Source organism: Felis catus, chromosome C1 (genome assembly GCF_018350175.1).
Source record: "Felis catus isolate Fca126 chromosome C1, F.catus_Fca126_mat1.0, whole genome shotgun sequence".
NCBI classification, from domain to species: domain Eukaryota; kingdom Metazoa; phylum Chordata; class Mammalia; order Carnivora; family Felidae; genus Felis; species Felis catus.
In genome coordinates, this window is record NC_058375.1 from 207,223,347 (window position 1) to 207,247,786 (window position 24,440).

A 24,440-nucleotide genomic window follows, 5' to 3' on the forward strand; every position below is an offset into this window, starting at 1 on the left:
TGTCGTTCACTTTTGAAACATCAAGCCTGGCTCAGGGCACCCGGGTGGCTCAGTCGGTGGACAATCAGACCTTGGCTCAGGTCATGATCTCGCAGTCTGTGGGTTCAGGCCCCGCGTCGGGCTCTGCACTGACGATACAGAGCCTGCTTGGGATTCTCTCGCTCCCTGCCCCTCTCCCACTTGCACGTGCTCTCTCTCACTCTCGAAACAACAAATAAATTTTGTTAAAAGAATCGAGCCTAGCTCTGTGTTCGGCACACGATCAGTGCTCAACACGTGTCTAAAGAAGTCTCCTCAGCCCTTTTTGTGGTCATTATGGTAAATAAAGCCTCTGATTGCCACCTGTAGGACTAAGATACGATACGGGGGCATGAAGAAATATTGAGCAACGATAAAAAGGTAAGGAACGCATGGTTAGAAGCAGGCCCACGAGGGGCTTGCCATCGCTAACTGCACACGGTGAACGTGCATCACCCGGCCACCCACCCATGCTCCTACTCGGCCACACAGCCACCCACCTACCCACCCACCCATCCGTCGATGCACCACCCCTCCATCCGCTCCTGGATGCCCACCTGCCATGTGCCAAGTGCTTTTCTAGGTAAGAAAACAAACAAAAATGAGCCCCGCCTTCAAAAAGCTACGGAGAAGACAGAGGTGGATGGAGGCTGGCAGAAATGGCTCGGAAAAGTGTATGCAACAGGAAGAAACACCTCCAAGTAGAAGTGAGGGCATATGAGAGGGGGATCAGATCCGGTCAGCGAGGTTAGGGACGGGTTCCTTGAAGAAGCTGACCTAGTGATAGCTATAGAAACAGCTTATGCTTGTTGAACGTTTGTTAAGTGCGAGGCACTCGGCTAAATGCTTTGTGCGTATTACTTACGTTCCCAAAAAACCTTAGTGTCGATGTAACTGTTTTAGTAGGTATCACCGTCGTATCTCCATTTTACAGATGAGGACTCTGAGGCACAGGGAGGTTAAGTAACTTGCCCAAGGTTGCACAGCTAGTAAGTGGCAGAACTGACATTCAAACTCGGCGCCTTGCTTTTAACTATCATGGTGTGCACATGACAAGTGTGAAAATGGACAGGCGTTAACAAGGGACGGGCGGGGAGAACAGTATCCCAGGTGGCCGGATGCAGCGGTGGGGGCTGTGACAGGAGAGAGCACGGTGAGCTGGGGGCTGGACGGGAAGGAAGCGTGCATGGCCGGAGCACAGAGCCTGTGGAAGAGAGGCTGGAGAGGTGGGCAGGGCGGCCCTGGCGGGGTCAGCACCCTATCACAGCGGAAAGAACCTTCCCGTCTGGCTCTCCCACTCCGCAGGGGGCAGGAATCGTCACCTCTATGGGACGGACTGGGCAGTCTTCCGCACATGGAATGTTCGATCTCCAGGATTCTGGGTTCTCCCAGGTAGGTAAGTGCCTCTCAGTGAGGCAGATCACCCCAGGGGCCGTTTGGAAATTTGTAGGAGAGTTTTCAGTGGACTGACAGGTGGCCTGAGAGGTTACTTGCCCTGCAATGTTCACAACAGTCCCACACGCTAAAGAAATGTCCTGCTTCCTGTATAGCTCTCAGACGCCCCACTGGATAGTCACACTGGCAAGAAACTGGCTTACCATCATCTGGGCCCAGAACCTCACTCTTCGTCCCCTGTAAACACAAAGTTATCTGTTTCGTGGCACATTTTTAACGTACACCGAATTTTCCGGGTAGGTGACTACAGTGCAAAGCAAAGCGAGTGGAAGCTGTTCCTGTTTTGTTCTGAAATTTACCGAGAGTACCGCACCGTTTTAGGAAAGAACTCGCTTCAGAAACACAGGAGGGCAGCTCGTGGTCTTCACATCACCAGCACCCCACGCCTGTCTCTGCCTGTTTTCGTAGCCGTCCGTTCAAAATTATTCTAAGAATACGACTGCTTCGCTGTTATGTGCTCGGGTGTACTTGTACCCAAAGGCTCACCTGCTGAACCACATACATAAATGAGTTTTGTTTTTCCTTGTATTGCAGTTTGGCATTATATTAATTTTTAGAAGTGTCTGTGTACTTGTGCATAGGTTATACGAGCTACGAATCTCGCGGCAGGATGGTGAAGTGAAGAGTCAAAATCTTTGTTTACCAAGAGGTCGGCCAGGTTGAAAAAGCACTGCTGGGGCTCACCACGCCCCAACCCCCCCCCCCCCCCGCCCCAGGCAGTGAGCAACTGAGTCAACGTGTGTCCAAGGAGCTTGAACACTGTTAAGCAGCACGCTAATGTGCCTTCCCATGACCCGTCCAGTTGGTAAAGAAGAAGGCTGGCAGGAGCCACTCACAGGCCACGGTCATCCAGCCACCTGGCTCTGAGTGCCAGCAACTTCCTGCCACTGTTCTTAGGCCTCTGGGCCCAGAAAGAACCACCAGACCCTTCACATTTGCAGGTGTCCTGATCGTTTTGCGGTTTTAGGAAGGGAGCCCGGATTGCACTGTCCAAGAGCCTACTGAGAAGGAATGCTGTGGATTTATCAAAACCAGTTCTGGTTCCTCCACCCTCGGGGCACTCCCGGTCCATCTCTTTGCGAGTCTGTCCCATGCCCTCGGACATTCACGTATACAAGCCTGGTCATGGGTGGTGGAGGCAGACTGGGGGAGCATTCGTTTTGAAGCAGAATGTTCGGCCCCTCCCTCGGAGATTCTGATAGAGGAAGTGGGGGGTCCAGTGACCTGCATTCTAAACAAATGCCCCGGGTAATTCTGACGCAGGCATCCTAGGAACCACACGTTGGGAAACAGGACCCAAGAAGCCAGAGTTTCCTCACGTTCTGTCTTTGGGCCACAATGGAGTCGTTGGGACTACTGAGAGTTTCCCGCTTCCACTCTTGCGACCTTAACTCTCCCTCCTATGAAAAACAGGTTCCCCAATCTAGATTTGCAGCCTTAATGTCCTGTTGATCTGGACCCATCTCTACTCCAGAACATTTCCACCTAGACCTCCAGTTTACAAATTAACAGGTTTAAAACACCCACGTTAGACATTTCCTCAGCTTAATGAGAGGAGAAATGCACGCAAACAAGCAATCATTATACAGCGTGGAAAGTGCTATAATGAAGGGGCTTAGAAAACGCAGACTCGTATGCCAATGGTAAGCAGAGACGAGGCACCGACTTCCTGGAGGCGACGGCAGCGAGAGAGAGAAGCAAGGGAAGCAAGGAGAGAGATCGGTCTCGAACCTCGCAGGGGGAGAGGGGCATTCCAGGCAACGGGAACAACAGATGCGAAAGTGGGAAGGACTGAGCAACTGAACCTTCAGAACAGGCCAGGGCCTGCGGGTGAGGCCTCTGGAGAGGCGACGTGGGGGGGGGCAGAGGAGAGTCCGTGGGGCTGGACTCTGCTCTGTTGCCCCTGCCACAGGGAGAAAGACCCCAGAGAGTACCGTGAGTCGTGGCACCAAGAAAGGGGAAGGAAGGTAGACGGAGTCAGGGCACCTCCTAAGAGAGGAAAGACAGACCAGCCGGCTGGGTCCAGGCGTTTCGCGATGGGAGGACCATGGGACAGGCAGACACCAGCTAGAATCTTAGGAGCCCAACGCACGCTTTCACTCACAAAGTATAAAATGGCACCCAGTGGTTCCCAGGGAATTGAGGCCACTCACCCCTGGTTTCGTTTCTAACCCACACGTTGATGGAGTCACAGGCAGAGGCTGGATCGTCAAAGTCCACGTTCTGGACTTCGCACTGAAACACGTCCTTGTTCCTCGTAACGAAAGGCACTTCCATTTTAGAGCCGTTCTTCACAAACACTGCATTGGCCACCGTCACGATGTCTTTATTCTTCTTGGAGACGATGGCCTTGTTGATCTTCTTTAACACTTTACCGACTCCTGGAGGGGAAGTGGGAAGATGTAGCCACGTTTCCACAAGACTTTAGACACGCTACGTTTTTGTTTAAGATCTCTTTCTTTGTATGGCAACCAACAACAGTACAGACAAGATAAGCCTCAGCAGCAAGAGACTACGCCTTTTGCTTTCTCAGTGGCCGTGTGTTAAGAAAAGGGGAAGGAGGGTAAAATTATTAGCGGTTCTTAAAAATCAGTGGTGCTTCCACCATCAAAACAGCATATTTGAGGCATCTCAACACCTTCCCCACATACACTTGGTCCTCCTGGGAGACTTTTCTGGTGCCAGGTCAATAGGAAGACTGGCAAGTTCTTCTTTATGTAGCCATGGGGGAATAAATCCAAGGGATCTTCCACCATGGGGGAATAAATCCAAGGGATCTTCCACCATGGGGGAATAAATCCAAGGAATCTTCCACCATGGGGGAATAAATCCAAGGGATCTTCCACCATGGGGGAATAAATCCAAGGGATCTTCCACCATGGGGGAATAAATCCAAGGAATCTTCCACCATGGGGGAATAAATCCAAGGAATCTTCCACCATGGGGGAATAAATCCAAGGGATCTTACTAATTCATTCTCTTTTTCTTTCTTAACTATCTTTAGTGCTATTTCCTTTCCTGCCAAAGATTTAACAATGCGATCTCGTTTTTCTATTTTGGAAAAAAAAAAATGAATAAAATAAGCATTAGAAAGACTATAAAAAATTGTCATGTGCCACCATCCAAGAATAGTGTGATTTTTACTTGATATCAAGCTCAAAAAGCAAGGGGATTAATTTTGTGGCAATGTAAGCTTTATCTTACACAAGCCATTCACACAGGCTCCATTTGGTTTCAGAACATGGAAAAGAAGCAAGTAAATTATAAGGATGAAATGTGTGAGCTCTAGAGTGAGCTCAAATTACAGAGCCTTGGGTTCCTCGCTTGGGGTCCTTTCAAAATGACACCGTCCTAAGACAGCCTGCAGGGTCACGGTGACAGTCTCCTGGACAGCTGATGTGTCATACACTCAGAGGGTCTCTTCTCCAGATCCCTTAAATAAGGGTAGGGGAAGTCTGCCAGGGTGCACAAGGAGGCAACCCTCTGGCTCCTTGTTTGGCCTCTCATGACCCCACCCTGCGCGCTGTTCTGTGGGGCAGGCCCGGCGGGAGTGAGCAGGCCTACTTCATCAGTAAGGGAAGAGCAGAAGCCAAGTCCCAGAACCCGTCCCTTCTGGCCACACTGCTTCCTGCACACGCCCCGATCTCCAGCCAGGAAAAGACAGGTGTAGATTTTACTCCACTGCCCCAAACCGTTCTGCCTCTGTCCTCACTAAGAGGACACCTGAGTTCTCAGGGGCTGAGCCCGAACTAGGGCCTGGAAAACCACTCAGGCTCCCCTGAAAGAGTTCGTCCTGCCACCGAAATCACGTTCTGTAACACAACTAACTGCTAGTGATTTGGGAGAAGGAGAGGGTGGGGGAAGGACACCACCGACAGGCAACATCGGCAAGAACTTGAGAAATATCGCTTAAAACGAATATGGCTCAGCATTAACACAAACGACAAAAATCCAGTCGCTGCCTTGGAAGGGTACTGGCTGGCAGGGTCTGGATGGCCCTGGTAACGGCCATAAATTCAAGCGGTGATTCGCCACGAAGCTATAAATCACCAAGAGTTTGCTGAACTTCCAAGCAAGCGGCGGAACTGGGAGCGTTCCAAGCATTAAGCCCTGCCATGCTTCCGACAGGTGATCAGACTGCAGACTCATGCAAAATTGAAGGCCACGTAAATAGAGCAGGGTGTCCCAGCATTTGGTGCTGGCAGCTCAGAGGCTACATTGAACACAACAGCCAACTGAGGGCGGAGGGGGGCGGGGCGGGGGGTGGGACGGGGACGGAGGGAGGCAGCGCTTGACCCCTGACCCCAGCTTGCCTTCCTCTCCGAGTCTCAGGCGTCAATGCAGTCAAGAGTCCTAGAACTTTATGGCTGACAGGAAGGGACGCTCCCTCGTTCTCCAAAATAGTAAGGAAGACTTCCACATGCAAAGCGACTGGCTGGAGGTCATGGTGCACGGTGACCTCTGGGGCCCCTTCTGCTCCCTCACACACAGCACCCGCCCCAGAGGCTGGTGGAGGGTGGGCTCTGGGAGAGGATATATGAACTGGAGCGACAAGGCCACGGGACTGGGAGACAGAGACGCTTACATCGATGTGGGTAATTCAAAGCAATTCAAACCTTTTCCATCGGGCTTTACTGACAAAAATTCCTTCCGTTTTTTTTTTTATTCTGAAATACTGACAGATTCAGAGGAAGCTGCAAAACAATGGACGGGGTGGTCCCATGGGCCTTTTCGATCAGTCTCCCCCAGTGGTAGCAGCCCGTGTGGCTATGGCACCGCATCACGACCTGGAAACTGCTGTGGGTACAGTGCACCCAGCCCATGCACACCACACGTGTTTTACGTTCCCGGCACCTGTGTGTGTGCGTGTCGCTCTCTGCACGGCTGCCACTCACTGAGATTCATGTGGTCACCAGCACAGTTAAGACCCAGAAAGGTGCCATCGCTACGAGGCTCCCCCGTGCTGCCCTCCACGGCCACGGCCACCCACTTCCCCAGCTCACCATCGTGAGGTTTAGCCCAAGGCACCGTGGAGGTGGGGCAGGTGGGAAGCTTTCTTTTTAGAGATGAAGTACACTAGGGCACGGAGAGATCACGTGACTGACCCAAAGCCCCCAAAGCTAGAGAAGAGACCAGAATCCAGTTCTCCTAACTTCTAGCACTGCTAACATCCGTCCTTTAGAGGAGACAGCCCTAAGTCCCAGAATGGTACCAGCGAAACCCCTCCAGAGGCACGACTCCCTCGGGGGCCACCCCCACCCCGCCCCCCGCCACAGCCCGGAGTGTACGCACCGTTCACGCCGTATCTCATCACCGTGGTGAGCTGCTTCTTAGTCCTGCCGTCGGCTCCCAGCTGAAGCATCCCCAGGACGGATGCAATCCCATGGGGGGACACGACCACGTTGTCAAAAGGCCGGGATTTGATAATCTGATTGAAAACCTGGATTCCTGTGTCGGAGCCTAGTTCCTCCAGAGATAGGGGGTTGAACTGGGAGCACACAGAGGGCAAAGTCACTGTGGCCACAAGAAAGAAGGGGAAATGCCAGTTCATGGTTCCTTCCGGCAAGGACAACCTGAAAAATAAGATCAAAATGATACGTGACTTCCTAAGTGATCACTTTTGGGGGGACTACTTTGTATTCAACCCGGTAGGATTTATTACACCCCGTATAACTGAGTGCCCTGTTAATTTACCTGAAATATGAGAGTGTAGCTGAAATCAGTTGCTGCTGTATTTTCTAAAGGGAAGGAGGGGCGGGGGGAGGGAGGGAGCCCCCATCTGGCAGGTTCCCAACTATGTGCCAGACACCAATCGGACAAGCACCCTTCATCCAACGGATGCAGTATTTAATCAAGAACTACGGCATGCCAGGCCCTTTTTGAAGCACTGGGCAAACAACTAGAAACGACGGACGAGACCCCGGCCTTCCTGGAGTTTCCTTTCCAGAGGGGAGACAGAAAAGAAACCAGTAGGCGGTAACTTCAGAGAGGGATCAGGGCCGTGGTGATAAAACACAGTGTGCACGCAAACGGAGGACAAGTTGGGGACGACAGGAGATGGGTCACGGAAGACACCTCTGCTGAGGGGACGCGTGTGAGGGGAGTCCTGAATGAGACAGAAGCATGCCCCACCCCCCCACCAGCGCACGGCCATGCAGGAGAGAGTTCAGGGGGGACGTGAGGAGGAAGAGGGCCCACATCCCCAAAGGCCCGTAGACCCTAGGATGTATGGCTCTTGGATTTCATTCTACGGTCACAAGAGGTGATGGGCATTGAGGAGGGCACCTGTTGGGATGAGCACCGGGTGTTGTGTGGAAACCAATTTGACAATAAATTTTATATTAAAAAAAAACAAAGTCACAAGAAACCACGGGAGGGTTTAAAAAAGGGAGTGAATCCCTTGGGTCACTATGATTACTTTATAACCATATGTCCTTGTTTTAATTTTTTAAATTTTTTTATTATTATTATTGTTTGTTTTTTACCATAAGCATGTTATTTTTTAAAGGATTGCTAATTAAAATAAATTTATGGGGCACCTGGGTAGCTCAGTGGGTTAAGTGTCCAACTCTTGATCTTGGCTTAGGTCATGATCTCATGGTTTGTAAGATCGAACCCCACGTCAGGCTCTGTGCTGACAGAACCTGCTTGGGATTCCCTCTCTCCCTCTCTCTGTCCCTCCCCTGCTCACGTTCTCTCTCTCTCTCTCTCTCTCTCTCTCTCTCTCTCTCTCTCTCTCTCTCAAAATAAATAAACACTTAGAAATAAAAACAAATTTAAGTGACACCCTTAAATCTACAATAAGGCAGAACAATTGGTAAATATATCAATTGTGAGAATGGCACTGTTTACACAGATACTCTCAATTACAGTGATTTGTTGGAAATACGAGTTCTTCCTTGATTACCACTCGCTGAGCTCCCTTTGGCTGTGACAAGTAAGAGGTAGGAAATTTACATGTGTTTATGGAAAAGCAAATACTTTCATTTTAAATGAGGACTTAACAGAGGAAGTCGGCCAAACAAAAGCAGAATTTGGGATGTGGCTAATTTGATTCCTGCCTTGGAGACCCAAGCTTGCTGAGAAGCCAATGTGTCCTCCTGTCACGTGCATTTACGTGTGAGAGGTTGGGGATGTCTGCAGAGAACAAGAAAGAGAGGGGGGCCTTTTAGGAGATGGAGGCCTTGGAGCGGAGGGGAATAAGGTCTGTGTGCTCCAGACAGAGGGTCCCTGGAGCATTAGGCAGAGCTGGCATTGGGTGTTTCCTTGACTTCCTTTGGACGCATCTGTCCTTGCTTCCCACTCCAGGACATAGTAGATGTTCAATAAATACATGTGGTTTAGGTTAAACCTGATGGCTTATATACTTTCTATTTTTGCTAATTGTTTTTTATTGCATCAAAATAATGTCTACTGAACGTGCCTACGACAGTGATCGTGTTTAGTCCTGAGCCTGTGAGCTCCGAACACTTTCCAAGGAGAGTGAAATTCGCTGGTGTGGGGACAGGACTGCCGTCAAAAGCAGACTTCGGCACCTGCACCCCCAAACCTCACCCAGGCCCACGAGGTGAACCACTAAGACCGTCATTCGAGGGGATGTTGCGATTTTCTCATATATTGTGAAACAATCATGTTTTTAAAAATTTAGAACACTTGAGAGTTTCTCCAGGGCTTAATTGTAAAATAATTGTGTTAAGACAGCCCGTCTAAATTCAAAACATGTAAGTGACCTACATACGCTCCTACTTGGGGCTTTCCTATGGCCAGCGTGGCCTATTTTGACTTTGGCACCTAGGACTGGCTCTAATGCCATGACAATCCCCTGAGTTTCTCTCAGCCTGTTGGACGCTGGAGAGCTTCCAAATGCTGACTACGGAGGCTTTACTCATTTCATCTAAAAATTAGACACTGTGTCCTCCTGTCCTCCCTCCCTGCCTTCTTTCTGGAAATAAATCTCCTCTTTATTTTTTAATTGTTTTTTAAATTTTATTTTTGAGAGAAAGAGAGAGAGAATGAGAGAGAGAGAGAGAGAGAGAGAGAGAGAGAGAAAGCAGGGGAGGGGCGCAGAGAGAGGGAGACACAGAATCTGAAGCAGGCTCCAGGCTCTGAGCTGTCAGCACAGAGCCTGACGTGGGGCTCGAACCCACAAACCACAAGATCGTGACCTGAGCCGAAGTCAGACCCTTAACCGACTGAGCCACCCAGGTGCCCCAAAAATCTCCTCTTTAAAACTTAATATACCACAACGCCTTTCCAAGTCTACCATGATCTGTACACTCTTTGTCACAAATGGTCAAATCTCGTAACTGGCACCAACTTCATCAATCTCAATTGTTGACTCTTCCATTATAGTCTATTCTGACGTTACCTTCAGTATGCCTAATCTCTACTCCCCAAGCCTCCCAAAGAAATCCTCCCGGATTGGCAAAGGCTTGAATAAATATTTGAATCTGCACACTCATCAAGGACCTCAAATTGCTTTTGCCTCTGGTAGCTTAAAGTTGATTCACCCGCATATTACAATTTATGTAGACGGCTGTAAAACAGGTAGAAAGGATCAGTAAGGGAGAAAAATATTTAACAGCTCCAATGCCTTGGAGTCAGCAAGGATAGTCTCCCAAATAAATAGCCATCTTATTTGGCAGAGTTTTGCTTGGTTATGACTTTCTGCTAGAAGAAGAGCTTCATTATGAAGTGGGGGACGGCTGCCATGAGTGTTTTTCTTGGGTTTCTGGGACTTGGGACGTTTTGGAGAGATGTCTATGTGCGGTTTCATAACAGTGTCCTGGGACAGTGTCAGAGCTGTGCAGGACTTGGAATAGGAGCTATTTTTGATTGATGTTCTGGGCATAACTTCTTCTTGGCCTCAGTTTCTGAGGCTAAATGCTCCCTCGTTGAAGCTCACCTGGCTTACGTACACGTCTGAGACTGAGTTTTCACTCCTCTCCAAAGTTCAGTAGCCAGGAGAGGAGGTGCTGACCCATAAATCACTTTGGCTTATAAAATTCTTAGCTGATAGAGATTCATGTCCAAATAGACCATCTTTTACATGAACTAACCGCTGAACTTAATCAGGCTGTAAAATGCTTACTCTCTACGACAAGCAGCGTCTCCTTATGGAAAGAACACAGTAACCTCCTGTTTATTTGTAAGAGAAATTACACTGCAAGCTTTCAAGTAAGGGAGAAAGAATAAAGCTGTTGCCCAAATGTATTACATAGCATCGGTATGGAAGGTCAGAAATCTGTTTAAACGTCTCCATTTCTTGAGTACTCTTTTCATAACACTAAAAACAAAACAACACAACACAACAAAAAACCAAGAGTCTGGTTTAGGCCATCTTTAGAGGGAGATCATAAACCTATAAATAAAGCCAACAGCCCAGCCATATCTTCAAATGTGGGCTTCTCTTTTCCCACCTACTTCTAGTTTCTCTCACTCCAAATCTTTCCTTTCCAGGGTCAGGGATGTTGTGAAAGTACAGTAAAACCGTGGACAGTGAATAACTGGTTCTGCGAGAGTTCCACAAGACGAGCAAACATTTCTAATAAATTGTAACTTGATAAACGAGCCACGTCTCGCAATCCGAGTAGTACGTGATGCTGAATGTCACGTGAGCACAGCTGAGCCAATGGTTCGCGAAATTTGCTTTGATATACGAGTGCCTTGGATTACAAGCATGTATCTGGAATGAATTATGGTCGCAAACCAAGGTTTTACTGCAATTGGGTACTGCTTTGAGCTTTAAGTGAGACCGAGCGAAGTAAATAATAAGCTGGTTTTTACAAATGCCGGACTCATTGTGCATCCGTACATGCAGCAAGGTCTCCCCGAGTAGGGGTGGACATCAGACAAACCGACCGTCCACAGACGCCGTGGCTTCGACCATCACGTCCACACTGGCGATGCTCATATCTGCACCTCGATTCCCCAATCCCCTGCACAGTGTCAGTGCCATATTCTCACCTATTTGCTGCCTATGTTCACCTGACTGTTCAGAACATTATCTTGGCCTGAAAAATCCTCTGTAGGCGGATTATGGAGAAGCCACTGGGCGGTGAAGTCCACCAGCTTTCCTCTTAAAGGTCTTGGCCTTGGCCTTGCCCATGCTCATGTCTTTCTTCTCTTCCTTGCTCTCCACCTGGTGACAGCCATTGCCCCCCACCCCCAACTCCTTCCGTGGCCTGTGGGAGGTTTCCCCTGATTGCCCCAGATGGGTCTGTTCTCCCCCTTCTCTGAATTTCCACAGGATTTCCTATCCGCACCTTTCATTTTGTTTTCCAAGTAGGCCCCTCACCCCCGACGAGACCGGAAGCTCACAGAAAGCAGGGCCACGGGCCTGCATGTCCGCAGGGTCTTACGTAGGGCCTTCCCGGCGGTCGTCACTAAGTCAAAGGTTGACTCGTGGGACTAATCCAGCTGTTCCAGTGTTTGGTGCGGAATAAAAGGCACTTTGAAAGTATTTTAAGCAACTGTGAGTTAGAAGGTATCACCTACAATCTAGATTTAGAGCTGTTCTCAGGAAAAAGGAAAATGAATAGGACCCTGGGCCCTCATTCCCACGGCAAGCATCTGGCCTATGCAGTGACCACCTCTAGGGGCTGGGTGTGGGTTTCCTACGTGCCCAGCTGCGTAGTCCACGGGTCCCCACTGGTCACCACCTCTTACATCACTTCTCCAGGCTGTGAAAAAGCGCTTGTAGCCAGACCCCTGCAGTGAATGAGTGCTCCCTGATTAAGCAATCGCAGATTCACCCAGCCGGTCACAGAACACGAAGCTTATTTTCAACCTAACAGTCTTTTTTTTTTTTTTTTTTTTTTTACAAAATAAAACCTACCTTACATACAATACCTGAGCAAAAGATAAATAAAATAGTATCTGTCAGCTCAAATGATAAATCATATGAGATCTGTCAGCTCTATTTAGTGTAACAAGATGTACACAGTTTCGGGGGGAAATACTAGAAGACTCTTCTGGCTCTCATTCTTAGCCAGAGGATTCGCATCTGTTTTAGGAGGCCCCAGGAGTATCTAATAAACGGCAAGCATTCCATCCCTTCTCATTCTCTAAAATATGTTTCAAGCGATATATTTTTATAACAGGTATAGATCAAAATCTTCAGGGCACGAAAGATTTCAAATATATGAAAAATAATGTAAATCCCCAGTACCCAACACCCAGAGAAAATGGTGATCAACTCATGGCTTATTTTATTTCTTCTAAAATCGACAACTGTTTTGAAGCCAATTCTGGACATCATCGTATTCAAAATACCTTCAACATATACTCCAGACCTAGGGAATATATGTGTATATATACACAGTACCATTGTCCCACTCAAAAATTAGTGACTATTATGTTAATATCTAGCCAGTGTTCAATTTTTTTTATAGTTTATTTGAATCGGGATCTAAATAAACTCCACGCATCACAACAGGTTGACAGATCTCTTGCCTTTTAAAAAATCTTAACCCCAGTTGCTGTATTAACTTTTTCCTCTGAACTTTTTTTTGTTGAAGAAACCGGGGGTCTTTGGTAGAGTCTCCCCACAGTCTCGATTTTGCTAACGGCATTCGTGTGACACTGCTTGACAGGTTCCTCTGTCTTCTGTACTTCCTGTAAGTTTTGTAGTTAGACCTTGAGCAGGGGTCTGTAAACTCCTGTGCCTGAGCTGGCCACACGTTTTGTCTATGGCTGCACTGAGCTCCTGCAGCAAGTTGAAAAGAGTTGCCCAGTTGCAACATGGACTGTTGGGCCAGCAAAGCCAGAAATATCTACCTGGCCCTTTACAGAAGGTTTGCCACTTCTACTCTAGAGGCTGATCAGTTTTTTTTTTTTTTTTCAAGAATGTCGCACAGGGGTGTTGTAAGCAGGAGGAGAAAGTGGCCACATGGCTCTTTTTTGTGAGGTTAGAAGCTGCTGGTGATCATCGTCTAAGTGCATTGTTTCATTAGGGGTTGCCAAATGATGCTATTGTAGTGCTAACTTTATTAGTTGGGTACTTCTATAAAAAGACATTTTCCATTCCAAATTCGGTATCCTGAGGTTCAGCTTGTAGAGCAAAGGCAGGATGAATGCTGGATTCACCCCTTAGATCGTTCTTTAAATGATGAATTGGTTACCCTGCATCTCAGAGCTGACCAGAGGAGGGGTCTTGTTTGTTTGCTTAGTATAATTGTAAACTTACATTTTTCAACATAATCTAAGGATCTTGATCCACTGAAATTGTATTCTTTTTCTCTGATGCTCAAAATGAGCCTCGTCAGGTTGAGCACCTGAGCCTCTCATAGGACCTCACAGTCCCAACAGCTTCCTTGTTTTCTGCTTTGACGAGATATTGCAGGCCCATTCTGCACCCTTCCTGCCCCAGGTAGAATCAGCCACTTCTCAACGGAGCTCTGGTTCCTCTTGGCGAGCGAGAGTATTTAGAGACCATCGGAGTATCCTCACCTAATAAACTCCAAATAAACTGAGAATCCTGGGCAATGTGGGAAATCCAGAATCTACTGACAGCGCTCCCTGGACTATATCCAAATGTTAAAGTTCAAATTATGAAAGAGAGACCACTTACCTGTGAACTAGTTTGCCCCGCGTGGCCACAGAGCCCATGGAGGAACAGTGGGTGAGGAAAGATGGGGGGGGAGAGATGGGCATTTCAAGCAGGGCTGGGACAATCAAAATGGATCACCCTCTTGTGAAGGCAGTTAAGTCTCCTGGATCAAACCCAACCTGATGGCTTCTGGGAACCAAACAATGCGAGTGCCTGGAGTGAACAAGCGGCATCCAGCATGACAAGGAGAGTCCCCCAGGGTATCTCAGGTGGAAAGGGGTAACCACCAGCCCCTCCTCTCCATGAACGCTGACATTTCTCAAGGAATGGGAAGCTGCAGATGTCCTTCTGGTTTCTGTGTTTGTAGTTTCTTGATTCTTAGAACCAAGGCCCCTTATTGTTTTGCCTTTGGACCAACCATTTCTTCTGCAAGGGCTATAGAGAAAAGCTGCACATCAGATTGTACGGAATTGTAGCATCTCCCGCCAGTTTTCCTGGACCGGGCTTCCCAGAGTCTTCCAAGAGCGAAGGAAAAGTGCTGGGCTGCTAGAGACGTCCACGTGGCCTTACGTAGGACTGTGCTGCCCAGCAGTCAGGCCCCAATGCTGCCCCCAATACTCTGCCAACAGGCAAGGGTCTAACTCTTAAGGGTGTTTGGCAAGAGGCATTCTACACACCTCAGGAGTTGGCCCACAGTGATTAGGGCTGTATCTGCAAAGTGACAGTGGCTGTCATGCACCAATAATTGAGGTTAAGGCTCAAATATGGTCCTAGAAATGCAAGAGGATGATTCTGGCCTCTCAGACTTCTGCTAACATTATTGCAATAGATTCCATCAAAACCTGTCTTCATCTTCCTAATACCTACCACGTTCTCTTAAGATAGAAAATTAGATGAACAAGCAAAACTGTAGAGTGCATCTTGATACCCTTGGGAAGTACACAGAGTGTTAGCAGAATGAGTCAGCACCTTTACAACTTAAGGGAAGAAACAGGAAATGCCAACCGATCAAAGTGACAGAGCTTGGTGGTTTTAAAATGTTCTTTCAGGTTACTGAGGGAGGCTTACAGACCTCTTAGGATTTTTTCCTTAAATTTTTATCAGACTTCAAAGTGCATGGTTGATCTATGACACTGATTAATTTAGCCAAAAGGAACCTAAAAGTGCTCAGGAGCAAAATTCTCAGAGCTGAAATGTATGGCCACAATGTCTAAAAGGTTCCTTCAATGAAGAGACACATTTTGTTAAGTACACTCTGACATCCAAGTGCCTTTAGTATACGTATCATTCATTCTGAAATCCCTTTTGGGGTAAAAGGGGGAGGCCAGGAGGAAGAAGGCAACTGGGGCTTTGTTCGTTGTCTCTCCCTCAGAATACAAGATCATGAGACATTTATTCCGTTTTCCTCTAAGAGTCAGGGGAAATTCATCTAAGTTTCAAATTCCAATTTTATCATCCACTAACCAAGAGATCCAAGGCAAGTCACAATCTTTACCAATCTCAGCTTTCTCCTCTGCACTCTATTTATTACAAATCAAATTCCAAGGGCGGTCATGGAAATTCCATGAACACGAACAGAGACAGACAGTAACTAGCACAGGGTCCACCTCAGAGTGGTACCCAGTGAATGTTGGTTCTTCTTCCCTGGTCTTCCTCTTTGCTCAAGACCTGAGATAGTCTCTGGTTTTTATTTCAATGGCTACTTAAAAGAGTCTCAATGATCCAGCTAAGAAAATGGGTCAAACACAATACTTCCACCTTGACGTAGCCCCGTCTGTATCTGTAAGATTTCCTTAGATTATTTTAAGACAGGGTAAGACCACGCTAAGTGTGTTTTCCATGTCTCCATAAGAGAATGAAGGGATTCGGTTATGATGGGAGTAGAGGTGGGTACGTTCCAAAAAACGTTTAATGGTTCTGAGAGAGGTTTTTCGGTCTGTTGTCTTAGGTCACTAAATCCGTTTCACTTACGGTATCAGTCCTACAGACTTTCTCAGTAACACATTTTTAAGATGCAACAGTTCAAATGGGTGATTTCCTAAATGACAACAAGGGCGGGCGGGCGGGGGGGGGGGGGACCCAAGATGTTACAGTGATATTGACCAGTGTACTTCTCAATCTTTAAAACAAGGTAGCACTTTCTCTAGACATCAACAAGTATTACAGATACTTCACAACTAATCATACTTTTAGTAATTGTGAAAATACATGATAAAAACTACCATGAATCGATACACACTCTGAAAAACTGCAAATTCTTTTTATCTATAACGGCATCTGGACACATTTCAAAAAACCGTATTTTGAGGTATTATTTATTCAGTCTGTACTCAAGGCTCCATGGACATGACTTTTCTGAACCCTGAGAATAACTCTGATGTTGTCTATAGGTCCCCAATTCATAGATGAGAAATCAATGCTCTCTGGGTTGTTGCTAGCAAAAAATGGATCAGTAGGTGTTGTTAGTGTAAATGGATTAAAGAAAAATAGAAAACAACTTCCTAAAAAAGCAATTTGGGTATGCATCATCTTAAAAACGTATATACCTGTCAGAATAGTGATACCCTTGTTATGGTCCATCCTACGGTAATAATCAAATAGATTTGGGCCTAAAAATGTTCACTGTGGAGTTATTTCTAGCGGAATTACTGCAATATTCTTTGCAAGAAATAATCGCAGTAACAATGATTACTGCAACCTACCTTTTATCAGATTTGTGTGCTAATATTTGCACCTGTTACCCTCACAGGATTGCTGCTGTGAGTTGGAATCCATTTTCTTAGCGGGTCTTACGTGGCTTGGAGCTCACATACACCATTCCCTGGCCCTGCTGGAGGCCAACAGCCACTAAATACTGACCCAGGAGTAGGAAAGCTTAGCTCCTTTACCTTCGGGTGGCAGAGACCACGTGAAGGTGAAGTTGATTCTCCAGAGCTCCCCATGGGATTGGGCTGCGGGGCTTCACCCCGATTGGCTGCTTCCTTTCTAATTCCCACCTCCCCGCCTGTCTTGCTGTCTCACCCCAGAGCACTTCCTCAATGAATCATTTTCGCTTTCTCCTTGGCCCAGGGGCGACGTGTGGGAGAGCACAGGGTCGGTCATGACATTCATCCAGCTGCTAAGAAACTATCTTGGAAGAAAATTTAAAGATATGGAAATACATTCTGGATATATCCTCATTGAAAAAAGGAAAACTATGATATGATAAGCTATGTAAAAATAATACACAGGCATAAAGACTAGAAAGACGGATATCAAGACATTAGCTACATAATCATTCTGATGGTGGGAACAGGAGGACAGTTTATTACCCTTTACAGTGTTCTGTATCTTTCAAAATTTCTACGGTGAACACATCACTTGAAACAAGCATCCCTTTTTCTGTTTATAAAACCACGGCAGTGGGAACTTAGATCAGCTTAAATGTGTAGGAAGGGGGAGCAGAAAAGAGCGCACGACAGCGGTTAAATCACAGGATCATAAAAGCCGGAATAAAAAATAGTAGTTATTGGAAAAGGAGAAATAGTTGAGGAACAACATAGTGGGATCCCTTTATATACACAGATGAGTGTTATACCCCATTCCAAGCCAGAGGCCATTTCACGTGGAGCCGTTTGAGTAAGCGATGGCTCCATTTTGGCGAACCCGATTTGACACGTTTATATACAGCTAAACCTACATATTAGATATTTAAAGGCAGGGACTACAGTTTATTAGTTTTCTTATTCCCTGTTTACCATAGTACCTGGTATATAGCAGGGACTCAGTATTCGTGAATTACATTGTCGTTCCATGGTAATTAGCTGTTCCTATCACTATTTTAAGTAGCAGCAGCAACTGTTACTGCTAACTTGAAAAAAAAAATCCAATTTGCTTAAAACTTATGGAGAGTACATTCGTAAGCGCTCAACGATAATTGCTGTCATTCCTTGAATGTCTACCGTAAGGCAAGACAACAAACCTCGCATTTTATATATTCAACATCTAGCTGAATCCTCAACTTAGGCAGGCATTAGTATTTATACGTTACAGATAACAAAAATAGAAGCCCAGGAAAAGTAAACAACCTGCCCAGAGGGCACGTGGTGAAGACATGTCTGAAAACCCACACGCTTAGCCAATAGGTCATGCTGCCTCCTGCGGTGAAGTTCAAAGAGTCAACCGAGGAAAATGTGGAGAAACGCTGCCTTCTTTCTAACCCTCTGTCCTGTGCTTGAGCCGTCAGATACTGGGAACAAACAAGTGACCACAGCTTTACAAGGCCCCAGAATTGAACAGAACGTTTGTTACTCTGGGGCTGTGGTTCTCCTCCGGGAGGGCGGTGACACTGCTCCCCAGGGGACATCTGGCAAGGTCGGGAGACATTTTTGGCGGTCACAACCGGGAGGGGGTGTTCCTGGTGCTGCGGGCTCAGGGATGTCGCTAGACGCCCTACCATGGGCAAGACCACTCGGCCCCAAGCGGAAGCGTCTGGCCCCAAGCGTCAGGGCCTTGCTGGAACACTCCTTCCCACTCTCCTCCACGCTGCGTCACACAAGGACACCGCCGACCAGACTTGATTTAGCATCAAGGCTTCGGCCTGCAGTCCCAGGCTGGTCCCTCTCAAAGCAACAACTGTACCAACACCGACGGTTACAGCTGGTCTCCCCGGAATGGTCGACCCGAGTCTTTGCCGCGTGGGAGAGGAGGGAATCCAGCAGGTTCCCTTCTGTGAATCCCAGAGGGGAAGCTTTGTGCGACGGTGGCCGAAGCTTGGGGCTGTCAGTCCACCTCATCAAATCAGGTTCACGGGTACTGCCCATCATGAAGACGTTCTGGAGGCCGGGGGGGGGGGGTGGTGGGGAGTGGCGCCCCCCCCTACACTGAGCTTCCTGCCCAGAGCAGCGGGGAGGCATTTCCACCAGCCCGGTCACCAGCACTTACTCCTCCACAGCCGCCCCGGGCTGCGTGTCCTCGGGGCGCCCCTGACAGCCTTCCCAGGAAGCAGCAGCAGGGAGCCAGGGCTGACATGACCCGGCTCTGCCCTCTCCACCTGCTGCCTGGCCTCACCGCCCGAACCACTCCCTCCCCCCCCCCCCTCCCCCGGACGTCTTTTCTGCAAAGCCAAAGCCAGCTCTGGGATTCAGGTTCGGGGAACAGAACTACCAGGTCCAGAGGGAAAAACCGAAAACACCTGCACATACCCTGAACTATTCTTACGGCCACTGCACTTACTCCCTGGGAACTTTCTGAACTCGTTACCCCCGGGTATGTGCTTTGCACAGCAAAACCGAGCTCCGACTCCAACTTTTCTCCCCAACCTCGTGAAAAGGGAGCAGGGCCCGGCTGGGGGGAAAGGAGGCCCAGCAGGTGAAGGCTGAATCGGGTCTCCGGTGGCGCCCTGCAAAACGCCACCTACGGGAGGCCCGGGTCCCCCTGCGGAGATGTCCTCTTTTTCTCAGAAGGAGGTCCAGACTCGGAGGCTGTGAGGGCCCCTGCGTTGGCGGCATTGAGGGAGGATGTGGGCGCTAATCGGGCAGGACCTGGAAGACTGGGGCATCCTCATGTGGGTCAGCGGGGAGAAGGTTGAGGAAGCCCACATTCACCTGTGTGGAGAGGACTCCAGGGTTCTGGGGCTCAAACTCACAACTTGGTTCTCCTGCAGGCAGGGTGGGACTTCCAAGGCTGCCATACAAGGGGCTGCGTGACGGCGGCTGCAGTTGGTCCACTCGCTCTTCCAGAACATCGATGGACACCAGCGTGACGGGCACGGTGCCGAGGTGAGGACGTGGCCACGACAGACTCTCCCCGAGCGGAGGGCCTGGAGCCAAGGTTCCCAACCGGGGCGCGTCTGAACCTCGGGGAACAGGCGGCAACGTCTGCAGACATTTTCCGTCCCCGCTGGGCACGGGGGAAAAGCTACTGGCATCCAGAGGGCGGAGGCCAAGAGGGACACTGCTCAACACGCTCCAAGGCTCAGGAGAGCCAGCGCAAGGAGCTGTCTGCTCGCAACGCCAACACAGCTGAAGGGGAGCTCTGAGGAAGGGTCGCACGGTGTGGGGGGGGGGGGGGACATGGGAGGTGGGGAAGGGCCGCATGGGGTGGGGGGACATGGGAGGTGGGGAAGAGCCTCACAGGGGGACCTCACAGGTGGGGAAGGGCCACAGGAAGGGACATGGGAGGTGGGGAAGAGCCGCATGGGGTGGGGGGACATGGGAGGTGGGGAAGAGCCGCATGGGGTGGGGGGACATGGGAGGTGGGGAAGAGCCGCATGGGGTGGGGGGACATGGGAGGTGGGGAAGAGCCGCATGGGGTGGGGGGACATGGGAGGTGGGGAAGGGCCTCACAGGGGGACCTCACAGGTGGGGAAGGGCTGCAGGAAGGGACATGGGAGGTGGGGAAGGGCCGCATGGGGTGGGGGGACATGGGAGGTGGGGAAGAGCCTCACAGGGGGACCTCACAGGTGGGGAAGGGCCACAGGAAGGGACATGGGAGGTGGGGAAGAGCCGCATGGGGTGGGGGGACATGAGAGGTGGGGAAGAGCCGCATGGGGTGGGGGGACATGGGAGGTGGGGAAGGGCCGCATGGGGTGGGGCGACATGGCAGGTGGGGAAGGGCCTCAGCAGGGGGACCTCACAGGTGAGGAAGGGCCACACAGTGGCGGTGGGGGGGACATGGGAGGTGGGAAAGGACCCCACGGAGGGGGGGATATGGGAGGTGGGGAAGGGCCGCATGGGGGGATATGTAGGGTGGGGAAAGGCCTCACAGGGGGACCTCACAGGTGGGGAAGGGCCGCACGGGGGGATGTCAGAGAGTGAGCTGGACATAACGGGACAGGGAGTGGGGCAGGAAGGAGTATTCCAGACAGAAGATCTCAAGTGCAAAAAGGTCTTATGTTAGGAGGTATCATAAATGGTTCTGGAAACTGAGATTCTGGAAATACTGTTCTTTTCACACCATTACATCTCATAGTGTTTCTAAGACAAGGCCTGCCCTGGGGCCATAACCTGGACAACCGGCTCATCAGGACACAGACCAGAGGCCAAACCAGACAGGAGCTGGAAGAACCATCAGAACCATCAGAACCATCAGAACCACTCTGATGTCCATCCTGTCCCACTGCCTTCTTTCTCCACAATCAGACCTCTGGGTTAGCAGAGGCAGGAATCAAAACCTTACTTGTTCCTAGACCCGAAACTAAAAGCGTGACTCAAAATAAGAAAAACTGACAAAGCAGATCTCTTCAAAATTCAAAATATTTGTTCTGCAAAAGACTCTGCAAAGACGATGGAAAGACAAGCTACACGCTGGTAGAAAATATTTGCAAAGCACATATCTGACCAAGGACCGGTATCTAGAACATATAAAGAACTCTCGTAACGCGACATTAAAAAAAAAAAAAAAAAAAATCAAACACTCCAATCAGAAAATGGACAAAGACATGGATGCACGTGTCGTTGAAGACAATCTACAGATGGCAAATAAGTTCACGAAAAGGGGCTCAGTCCCATTTGCCATTAGGGACATGCAAATGAAACCCACAACAGGCCATCACCTCACACCTATCAGAATAGCCAAAATAAAAGCTAGCAATCATGCCAAATGCTAGCACACAGGCAGAGAACCTGGATAGTTCACACAGTGCTGCTGGGTATGTAAAATGGTTCGGCCAACTCTGGAAAGTGGTTTAGCAGCTTCTTATAACACTAAACATGCGGGGCGCCTGGGTGGCTCAGTCGGTTAAGCGTCCGACTTCCACTCAGGTCATGATCTCACGGTCCGTGAGCTCGAGCCCCACGTTGGGCTCTGTGCGGACAGCCTGGAGCCTGAATCCAAAGCAGGATTCTGTGTCTCCCTCTCTCTCTGCCCCTCCCCCGCACACACACACACACACACACACACACACACACACTCTCTCTCTCTCTCTCTCTCTCTCTCTCTCTCTCTAAAATAAATTAACATTAAATTTAAAAAAAATTCTTAAAATGACACAATTATGAAGATGGGGAACATAAAAGCGATTGCCAGGAGTTAGGGTGGGTTGGTGTGGGTGGGTGACACGTAGGGTCCTTAGGATACAGCTCTGTGCTATCTTCCTGTGGTGGTCACACCAATCTACACGGGATAAGACCGCAGACAAGTAAGTGCGCGCGCGCACACACGCGCGCGCGCGCACACACACACACACACACACACACACACACACACAGAGTGCCTGTTGAAACCTCAGTGAGGTGTATGTTTGTACCAAAGTCAATGTCCTAGCTGTGGCATTTATTGTTGTGTATAGTTACATGAAGTGTTACCACTAGGGAAGCTAGGTAAAAGTTACATGAGACCTCATTACATCATTATTTTTTTTACCTGTATATGAATCTATAGCTATCTTAAAATAAAGAGTAAAAAACAAAAAACCGTATTGTCAAATTTTTGTCAGTAAACACATGCACCTTAAGACAGATCTTTTTTTTTTTAATGTTTTATTTATTTTTCACAGAGAGAGAGAGAGAAAGAGAGAGAGACAGAGAGATGGAGTGTGAGTGGGGGAGGAGCAGAGAGAGAGGGAGACACAGAATCCAAAGCAGGCTCCAGGCTCTGAACTGTCAGCACAGGGCCCATTGTGGGGCTCGAACCCACAAGCCATGAGATTATGACCTGAGCCAAAGTCAGTCGTTTAACTGACTGAGCCACCCAGGCACCCCAAGACAGATCTTTTTTTTTTTCAACGTTTATTTATTTTTGGGACAGAGAGAGACAGAGCATGAACGGGGGAGGGGCAGAGAGAGAGGGGACACAGAATCGGAAACAGGCTCCAGGCTCTGAGCCATCAGCCCAGAGCCCGATGCGGGGCTCGAACTCACGGACCGCGAGATCGTGACCTGGCTGAAGTCGGACGCTTAACCGACTGCGCCACCCAGGCGCCCCAAGACAGATCTTTTTTAAATGTACTTAAATCGTTTCCCAACACTGCAAGCACGCTTAAAAACCCAATATTCTAAAAAAAGATACCCAAACTATGTTTTTGCATAATTATGTCTCCTCATAACTCTTTGATTAGTCTTCTTGGCCTCTGCAGACTCCTGAGACAAACCACCCAAGTTCAAATCCCAGCTCCACTACCAATTCACTGTATGACTTTTGAGAAGAACTTCTCTTCACTGGGCCTCAGTTTCTTCATCTGTAAAATGGATTCATAAAACAGCAGTCTCGCCTTACGGGCTGCTGTGAAGAATAAAACAGGGCGATACATCTCAGGTCCTTTGGACAGTTCTTGAGCTCAACCACAGCTGTCTCTGTCGTTATTGCCACTCACTGCCATTATATTTTGAGGACTCAAAAGTCCTCGGGTCTCTCCTCCGCCTCTTCAGGCCCCCGCGCCAACCTAGCTTCATAGTTCCCTCACCTGCAAAATATCCCCCAACCCCAATTTCTAAACATCAAAACAAATTTTAGGAGCTGATTTTTCTATTTACGTGTAGTCTTTTTTCAACTGTAGGCCATTTCCTTCATTTCTTTGCTGTAGGGGGGATTCAAAGGTCTAGTAGGTGACTTTATCAGAGCTCAACAGCTGGTCACAAGTCCTCAGGGAAGGTGGCCTTGTGCTCCAGGGAGCAGCAGCCAGGGTCCACGTGGCCTCCACCGATGGCCCTGGTGATGGGGTCAGGAAATGACTGATGGGACCGTGTGACTTTGGAAATGGGTTCAGTTTCTAGCGACTTTCCTCGTGTTCTTTCCAAGACTGCCAGGCTCATGAATAAGAAAAAAAGAAAAAAAAAATGTCTTCCTACCAGCTGAAACCAAAATAGGGTGGGATTAGACTAAAACAATTTTAAAACAATTTAAAAACCTGCCTCAGTGGTCGAGAGCCTCAGTGGTCCAAGTCTGACTGTAAGCCAACTCTCATCTGTTTTACTTGCTTAGATAGGAAAAAGAAAAAAAAAAAATCTAATACAGAAAATGCTTGATGATTTCCCAAAGAAGCCATTTAGAAATAATTCTGAGCTACAGTGGAAAGCCTATTATGATGGTAAGCAGAGAGCAGAGGTAATACAGGAAAAATACCTTACATTTTTAGCAAGCAGAGCCGACTCAAATGGTTTCCTTTAAAAAAAAAAAAAGTTAAGTAGAAAGATACATTGAAGTCCCCTTATCCATTTTCAGAGAAATTCTGAGATGGGAGGAACAAGTACATACTCATCCCCAAACTTGCTGTCCCTCCAGGTTCTATGACCCAGTTGGTACGAGTACCCCACCCACCCCCAAGAATCTGAGCCAAAAAGTCTGAGAGCCACCCATTATCTTTCTTTCCCCCATTTGCACCATCAACAAACTATCACTCTACCTCTGACACCGTTCCTGAATGGTCTACTCTCTCTACCTCCTTTGCTCCCAGAGTCAAGCCACCAATGTTCCGGAAAGAGGACATTAGTCCCTGGAA

General features: G+C 48.5%; 1 protein-coding gene across 2 annotated transcripts in view; it reads right to left on the reverse strand.

The window, feature by feature from the left end:
* The window catches only part of SERPINE2 (serpin family E member 2), a 62,714-nt gene that overhangs the window by 18,990 nt on the left and 19,284 nt on the right, over positions 1 to 24,440 (reverse strand). For both annotated transcript variants that reach the window (XM_023259735.2, XM_011285653.4), the window contains exons 2-3: positions 6,766 to 7,046; positions 3,627 to 3,854 (exon numbers count right to left, since the gene is read on the reverse strand). In XM_023259735.2, coding sequence (XP_023115503.2) covers positions 3,627 to 3,854; positions 6,766 to 7,024 — 487 coding nt within the window. In that variant the 5' untranslated portion in view covers positions 7,025 to 7,046. The remainder of the gene's footprint in view (positions 1 to 3,626; positions 3,855 to 6,765; positions 7,047 to 24,440) is intronic.